The 8,487-nt window shown below is 30.9% G+C and overlaps 2 protein-coding genes across 2 annotated transcripts; one reads left to right on the top strand and one right to left on the bottom strand.

The window, feature by feature from the left end:
• The first annotated feature begins 66 nt into the window (after window positions 1-66).
• On the top strand, window positions 67-3,526 carry LOC108571591 (inner centromere protein). Its single transcript, XM_017933665.1, has 8 exons — window positions 67-525; window positions 619-1,749; window positions 1,841-2,002; window positions 2,083-2,273; window positions 2,360-2,543; window positions 2,633-2,830; window positions 3,099-3,216; window positions 3,333-3,526. Exons 1-8 carry the CDS (start codon window positions 67-69, stop codon window positions 3,524-3,526), a joined length of 2,637 nt encoding a protein of 878 aa, XP_017789154.1.
• Window positions 3,527-4,157: 631 nt separating this feature from the next.
• LOC108571482 (WD repeat-containing protein on Y chromosome) lies at window positions 4,158-8,401 on the bottom strand. Its single transcript, XM_017933538.1, is given in 14 exon segments — window positions 4,158-4,253; window positions 4,323-4,517; window positions 4,609-4,783; window positions 4,966-5,206; window positions 5,315-5,577; window positions 5,640-5,726; window positions 5,808-6,065; window positions 6,144-6,388; window positions 6,548-6,667; window positions 6,795-7,000; window positions 7,064-7,271; window positions 7,373-7,567; window positions 7,646-8,233; window positions 8,315-8,401. Coding segments are annotated over 14 exon segments (2,964 nt in total).
• Window positions 8,402-8,487: the final 86 nt, after the last annotated feature.

The raw sequence follows: 8,487 nt of genomic DNA, 5'->3' as shown, positions 1-8,487 counted from the left end.
GTATTGTTATTTTTGTGTTTTAGCTGCAATCACATAATATATTAAGAATGTTTTCAGGTTTCAAATATGGGTACTAGATCAAAGGATAGAATTAAGGCAATGATTGCTAAGGATACTTCAAATATCTATAACCGTTGCATGGAAGTTAAAAAATTTCTTAATGACAATCTAGAAGATACTTTAGATTATTTACGTGCTTTGCTTGCTCAAATACCTCAATCCACATCTGGTCCTTTAATTACAAAGACACCAAAAGTTATAAAGAAAAGAGGTGTGCAACGTATTGAAACTATTCCAGAAGATGATATTATCAATATTGACAACACAGTATCAAACTCTATTGCATTACATGATAAAACAGAAACTATAAATATCAAAAAGGAGAATGTAGTAGAAACAACAATTAGTAGGACAAAAAGAAAAGCCTCAAAGATAGCTGAAGATAATATCAATAGACAACAATCACTTAAACTCAATTTAAAATTACGACAACCATCAAATTTTCCTGAGGACAGCCATGCCCATGTTTGTATCACAACCTGTGATATGTATTGAGTTCTATCATTTTATATATTTATACTGTTTTAAAATATTATTACAAATTTTTTTAATTTTTAGAAGAAACGCGAAAGCCGGACTAAAAGAAAGAAGCATGCCAGAAGTAGTTCAGATGAGGATACTGCTCAAGGTCCAGCAAAACATAGTAAAACAGAAGAAAGTATTGTAATTGAAAGTAGTTTAAGGAAAACGAACAGTACAAAGTCACAAAACCATGCTTCTATAGCAGAAGATACCTTGAAAGAAGATAAGAGTGAAGCTCCAAAAGAGTCTCCAATGACAAGAAGAAGTTCTACTAGAAAGAGATCATTTTCAGAAAGTCAGAACTTCAATTTCAAGAAACCTAATACTATTGATGATACAGTTATTGCACCTACAGGAAATGATATTGCAGAATGTTCAATGTATGAAGATGCAATTGAAAAACCTACCCCTATTATGAATTCTACAATGAATCTCAATTCCACCATTACTTTGCAAAAAATGATGAATGCTACGGTAGTTTTGGAACCTTTATCAGCGATAAAACTTAACGAAACTGTGACGATTAGTAAAAACTTCGGTAACAATATAGAGAAAAGTAATAAACAGCAGAAGCCAGTTCAAGAAAAGACTAGATCGAAATCGGGTAGATTATCAAAGCTTGTATCATCTTCCTCAGAATCCCTGCAGGACAGGATGCAAAAACTAAAAGAAGTCATGGTGAATAAAGAATTTGATGAATTACTTACAGAAGATGAATCATCGCCAGAAGTGATAAAACAAGGGAACAGAAAACAACAAAACCGGGTGTTAAGATTATCCACATCGTCAAACGTAGAGGAAGTTCTCAGTACACCTGCAAAACCATTTTTGAAGGAAATGAATACAGTCACAGGATTCCATGAAGCGAAAAATACGTTCAAATCGAATGCTTTATTCAGTCCATATGCCAAGGAGTCTGTAAAGAAAAGAGTTGAGGCATTTGAACAAGCAGGCATGCACAGTCCAAAACCTGTTGTGGATATAGATGCACCAACTAGAGTGACTAGAACAAAAACACGTGCCATAGCCGCTGCAAAAGCTGAAGCAGCAGAAAGCACGAAAACCTCGGAGAAAACGGTTGCTCATAAATTGGCACGAAAATCACTGGCGAAAGCTAAAAAAATTTCATTGGCAAAACAGATTAAAAATGCTGATGAATTTAAAGAAGTAATTAAACTACTTTTGATTAAATATTATTTACAATACCTATCATAAGCATTTTAACAGAATTTTAATTTCTTTTTTTTCTTTTTTTTAGAATAAAGTACAATCAGCACAAAAAGTTCATAAATTACTTCCTACTGAAAAAATGCACCACAAGCAGCAACAGAAGACAACTCCATTGAGCAAAATGAAAACTCACTTGCCAATGTCTGTTAATCGTATTACTCACACTCCGTCAAATCAAATTAATACAAATGTAAGTAACTTTTTTCATTAATATTTTGTGTTATAAATTATTCAGTATTTCTGTATCTATGTTTAACATTATAATTTCAGGATAATAAAGCTTTAAGTGCCGTACGCACAAATATCATTACAACAGTAGAATCTTTCATTCATCAGCCAAAATCAGTCAACAAACGTAATTCGATAGATAAAATAGAAGAAAAGAAACGGAAATTGAACGAAGAAGATGGAAGAAAGAAGCGAGAAGAGGCACTGAGGCTTCAAACAGAAGAAAAAAGAAGGTAAGATAGTAATGATCTACACATTGTACTTCGTTCCATTTGAAACCAGTATTCTTGAAAAATATATAAAATAATTATGTATAAAGGAAAAGACAAGAAAAAGAATTAAAGAATAAGTTAGCTAGAGAGGCGAAAGAAAAACAGGATATGGAAAAACGTCAGAAAGCAGAGAAGGAAAGAGAGGAGAAAGCGCGTATAGCGCAACAAGTGCAAGAGAAACAACGTGAAGAAATGGAAAGAAAACGTCTGGCTCAGTTACAACGAGCTCAGGTACCAATTCAATGACAAATATGTACCAGACTAATTACTAAAATTAATCTTTAAGTTATTAGTTCATTTATGATTATACTAATTTACAGGAAAAAGAAGAAAGAAGAAGACAGGAGGAACAACAGCGTTTGCTACGTTTACAAGAACAAGAGGAAGCTGAACGTATATTAGCTGAACAAAAACGACGAGAATTGGAGGCCGAGAAACGAAAAGAAACCGAGCTAAGAGCTCAGCAACAACTTGTAGCTGAAGCTGCAAAAACTAAGAATCAATTTCTTCTTGCACAAGTGAGATTATGAGCATATATCTTAACCCTTCACGTACCGATTTAATGTGAGGAAATTTACAAATTAATGTTAGTCTAATGCAACTTAAATAAGGATAAGTTAATGCAACTGATATTAACCTTTTAAACAATTCAAAAATGAACAAATTGATGCAAACATAAAATTGCTAAATAGTGCTTCAAATTAAGTAACGAGTCTGACTCATTACAAATAGTCTAAGGATTAATATCTTAATAACATCAGTTTATTGATATATTTAACATTGCAGGCAAAATCTGAACTTAAACATCATGGTCCAACAAATTACATTTTGGACAGTGAACCTGATGATGAAGAATCAGATGATGAATCCAGACCAAAGCATGTAATTCCATACTGGGCACAGTGTATGTATAACAATAGTTGTGTAACTATTGCTAGAAATTAATCATTGTTGTTGTTACATACCAAATAACAAATTTTTATGTAACACACGGAATAATTGAGATTTCATTTATTTCAGCACAAGTGCGCAGAGCTCAACTGGCAGTGCAACGATACATTCCGGATAGAGCGGTTTACAAGTTCTTCGACACTAGAAAGTGTACACCGGACTTGTCTCAACTGTTCCAAGGTATAGATAGGAGTAGATTAAAGCGTACGTCCAGTGCAGTCTGGAAAACGCCGCCACGTTATTCTATGATGGAAACCGAATAAAAGGTATAGTTTATTAAGTTCAATGTTGTTGATTTCATGTTGTGCCTTACGATGAAAGTGCTTGTCATGTCCTGCGCACGTAATATAGAGAAATGATGTTACTATTTTGATATACCAATGAATGTAAGATTTCTTCATTCACTTTTCTTTCAAATAATCAGCGAACATATATTATTCTTACTGTTCTTTCTTATTCATATGTATCGTTTATATTGCTCAGAAGTCCGTAAAAAGAAAATTAATTGTCATGTAATTAATAATAATTAACAAGTAATTACTATTTTTTTAAGAAAAAGTAGATTTTATTCAATTTAATCTGTCTTCATTATTTTATGAACTATATCTGTAAAGAAGGAACTATTAATTATGCGACGTTGATGGAAACGCAACTTCTATTTTGACGAAATATTTCATAAAAAAATATGTATCATTTGTTTATACCTTTTTATGTACGTACGGTGATTTTATGACTTTTTGCGGATGCGGATCTTTACTGAAAGAAAATTGTTATAAGTATTTTCATATTCATTCAACCTTTTATATATACATATATATGAAGAGTATTAATAGTAATTGAGACAAATGAATACGTTAATTTATATCAATCTACGCAAAAACTTAGTTAAGTAGCTTACATTAATTCCTTCTGTGCGTGTAGAAGTGACGGTAATTTTGGTGTTTGAATAGTCTCCAAAGGTCTTAATTTTAGATGCGTGTATATAGGTATCTGTAATATTATTTTCATTAAATTACACGTAATGTTCAATTAGCAAAATGACAATATAAGTATATTTACGTATGGTAAAGAATTGTCTAAGACTGGATGATCTGTGTAAATCATCAGTACCGATCTATCGAATATAGCAACAGTAAGTCTCTTTCCATCTACCATGATATACTGTTGATCAGGAACACTCTTTAAAGTATCTGCTTCATTATTTTTAACAACTTGATCATCGGATACCATTTGTCTGATGCCTCCATTGAGGACCTTTTTATATTTATATACCAGTATCATTTAACAATCTGCTTTTATACATTCCCAAATTTGAAAGTTTACTTATTAAAAATAATTCAATTACTTTTAGTGTAGTAGAACTAGCAAATCTTTTAATATCTGGTGGATCTCTATAATCTTTGAAGTACTGATATGCTGGAATTGTTGGTAAAATTGGTGACCATGGCTTGGAAGTTCCAAGTGTTGAAATGTAACGTCCACCAAGTGACCATAAGCGTACTGTATGATCTACGCTACCACTTTGAATCAATAAAAAGGGAACATAAATAATTATTTAATGAAATTTATTGCAAAAAAATTTTAAACCGAAGTTCAAGAAGTAATATATTTTTATATCAACAATTATTACTCTGTGATATATAAATACAAGAAAAAGTAGGTTGAAAAGTCGTGAAGTGATAAATATGAACGTATTTATTACCTGATAATGATATGTGCATCTGGTATTATTTGAACAGATGTGATAGCTCCTAAATGTCCACGTACGGATGAAAGTAAAAGTGGCAAAGGCTGATCTCTTACAGCTCTTTTTGCCCTTCCAATAATTCTCTCTCTCCATAGAAATGGAAATTCCAATCGTAAAAGAGGCATACTTATCTTAGAAGGATTCGGCATCAAATAGTTTGCAAGATACCAAACCTTTATATATCCTGCACGATGTCCTAAATTATTTTAAACAAATTTATTTTTTAATTTTGAATTTAAAAAATTAACCGCTAACTTATAACTAAAGAATCTTGTTCTAAAATCAATAAGTATACTGTTTTTACCTGTTATGAGGAAATTATTTTTAGAATCACTTGCTAACGACAGTGCACAATCACCTATAGTATGAATGACTGAGAAAGCTTGTAGAAATCCACCAGCAGAGTGGTGAGTCCATGCTTGTATTAAACCAGAATCAAGGGAAACTAACAATGTTGCAACATTGGATCTAACTGGCCGGGCACACAAAAACAGCATGGCCCGAACAGCAACAATTCGTGTAATATTCATTGCTGATTCCTGATGTTTAGAAGCTTTGTGATATTGACTACAAAAGAATAATCACAATTATGTCTTATAATTTCTTACAAATGTATAAATATAAAATACCTCTGTTTCAAAACTAATTGTTTCATAACTTCCACATATTTAGTTGGTATAATTGGTTCATCATCTTTTTGATATCTTATGCTGAACCTACATAATATTAGTTCAAATTTGTTCCTTGTAATATGTCATTAAAAGAATAATTATTCTTAATAGTATTTTTTATTTTACCTTGACATTGGTTTGTTCACCTTGTATTTTCTGAATGGTTGACCTGTTTCTAATCTCCAAAGTATTATTTCACCATTATAACTTGCTGTGGCCAACACTTGAGGATACCACATAGCAGAGCAAAGAATATCATCTGAATGTCTTATACCCCAATTTTTTATATACACATCTGTGTCAGAGGTTGCGAATTCTACTACTTGACGGTTCCAACTACTGCACAGAATTCGATTTTCTAGCCAAACTACACTTGTTATTTCACTATGTGTAAAAAATATACAGAAATATAATTATAGTTCTTAAAAAAGTTAGTTTTAATTTAACATAATGACAAAATACCACTGAGTTTCAAGTGCCATGTTTCTTAAACAAGTACCAGTATTGAAGTGCCATATTTTCAATGTTCCATCACGAGCACCTGTCACTAACAATTGTTCAGACTCATCAAAACAAGCAGCAGTAATTTCAATATCATGGTATTGTCCAAATAAAAATCTACTATGCGCGTGTTTTACTAAATACAAGCGATTTCCAAGCCATGGATCCCAAACTATTATACAAGAATCCATTCCAGTAGAAATTATCTAAATTTATAGATACCTCAATAAAATAATATGGTTTTTGATATAGAGAATAAAGACTATAATACATATAAAATGTACCACTTTATAAAGATGGTTGTATAAAACACAGCTGACAGATTTTGTATGTGTAAAACCATCAGATGTTTCTTCATTTACCACAGGATCACAAATAATCACTGCAATCATTGCACTGGCAATGATCATTTTGCGGTTTAATGTATTGTACACTATAGTCATTGATGTATATTCACCTAATTCACTAGGGAGGCCATTGTACGTCTATATAAAGTGAAACCAAATTTTAATTAAAGATTTAATAAAATCACTTCTTTAAAATGTTGTTTTTAATATTAAAACATTCTTTATAATGTGCAGTTATATATGGAATTATCATCATAAGTAAAACCTGAATACAAGATTGAGCTAATACATCCCACACTTTGATGCATTTATCTTTCGAAAGAGAATACACGCGTTTACCAGCATTTTGAGCAACTAAGGCACAAATGGCTGCACAATGCCCCTGAAAAATACTGTTTGGTCTTCTTGTTACAAAAGGATTCCAAATCCGAACTATACAATCTGATCCACCAGTAATCAGTGACTGACTTTCTAAATAAATTTAAAAAGATATGACATTCATATCAGAGTAAAGGTATATTTTAGGAACAATACCTTCACAAAAAATAAAACAAGATATGCCCATGTTAACTTTAAATATGTATTGAATTCTTGTTCCTGTAAGATCACTAAATAACAAGGAACAATTGCAGCATCTGCTACTAGACATAAAAGCTCTTAGATTTCCATAGTAGGCTACTTGTTTTACCCAATCTGAATGCACATGCTTAAATTCTGAAACTTTCATTCCTTCCCATTCACCCTGTAATACAGATTATTACATACTGAAATATATATGATACTACTATATTAAATTTGAAAAATACAGTAGCAATAATAAGATTGTGAAAATAAATTATTTACCTTAAGAACAGACTCATAACGAATAAATAACGTGTCACGTTTTGGGTCCTGTTTAAAGGGTCCTCTCTCTACAGAATTAAAGGATATAATGTTAACAGATCCACTCATATCTCCAAGTATAATGTATGAGTCCTCTTTAATATTTTTATTAAAGTAATAATCCATACAAATAACTGCATTCTCTAAACCTGATATCTGATTATAAATTTTCTAATATAAATGAAGTGATTGATATAAATCACGATCAATACTTATTTTAAAAGCATAACAAACCATTACTCGAAGATCAAATTTTTTTGCCACTGTATCATAAAATCTTAAATCACATTCAGTAGAACTTGTACATATTACTTGCACATCTGGCATTACTATCATGTCAGTTATTAAAGTTTGTTGAACTTTCAAACAGGCTATAAAAAGAAAAAATTATAAAATAAGTAGAGCTAAATGTAAAATATAGGAGAAAATTACTAACGATTTACGGATTGAGCACTACGTTCATACTCTAAATCCAAAGTCCAATAATTTATAATTCCTTCTTTAGTAATTGTTAAATAGCAACCTCTATGAAAACTTGTAGTTCTGTCCTAAAGATAAGATTTGAATAAAAAATGTTCAAATTACATTTGAAATATTCTAAAGGTATACTAAACATAGATATGCTTGTACAGGTAAAACTTCAGGACAGAATATAATTTTATGTATAGTTGTACGATGATGAGATTTTAAAAGTTGTGGATTGCCAGTTATTGGAAATCTTAGTATTTGCCATTGTAAACTGATATCTTTTTTCTGAAACTCCACTAATAAATAAGATATAAATTCATTCCATGTGATATGCCCATCTCTCTTTAAATTCATCTAAAATTATTGAATAGAAAGATACTAATTATATAGATAGAAAAGTACTGATCAAATAAAATAATAAGTCTGCATTGTTACTTTTGTAAAAAGAATTTCAAATTCAACTTCTGGTATTTTAATGTGTAGTATGTTTTCAAAGGCATCATGCAATTGAGCCATATTCATTTCTTCATTTTCTGAAATCTATTCATTATACTTTTAGTGTTAATTTTTTGAATAGTTTAAAAAATATTTTATCATTTTTCAAGTAA

This window comes from Habropoda laboriosa, unplaced genomic scaffold (genome assembly GCF_001263275.1).
Source record: "Habropoda laboriosa isolate 0110345459 unplaced genomic scaffold, ASM126327v1 scaffold40, whole genome shotgun sequence".
NCBI lineage: Eukaryota > Metazoa > Arthropoda > Insecta > Hymenoptera > Apidae > Habropoda > Habropoda laboriosa.
The sequence above is the reverse complement of the archived record's forward strand: the minus strand, read 5'-3'. Positions and strand labels throughout refer to the sequence as shown.

Coding starts and splice junctions, on each gene's coding strand:
- LOC108571591 (XM_017933665.1), top strand. CDS start 67: ATGGGTACTAGATCAAAGGATAGAATTAAGGCAATGATTGCTAAGGAT. Junction 1,750..1,840: donor ATGCTGATGAATTTAAAGAA/GTAATTAAACTA, acceptor TCTTTTTTTTAG/AATAAAGTACAATCAGCACA. Junction 3,217..3,332: donor AATTCCATACTGGGCACAGT/GTATGTATAACA, acceptor CATTTATTTCAG/CACAAGTGCGCAGAGCTCAA.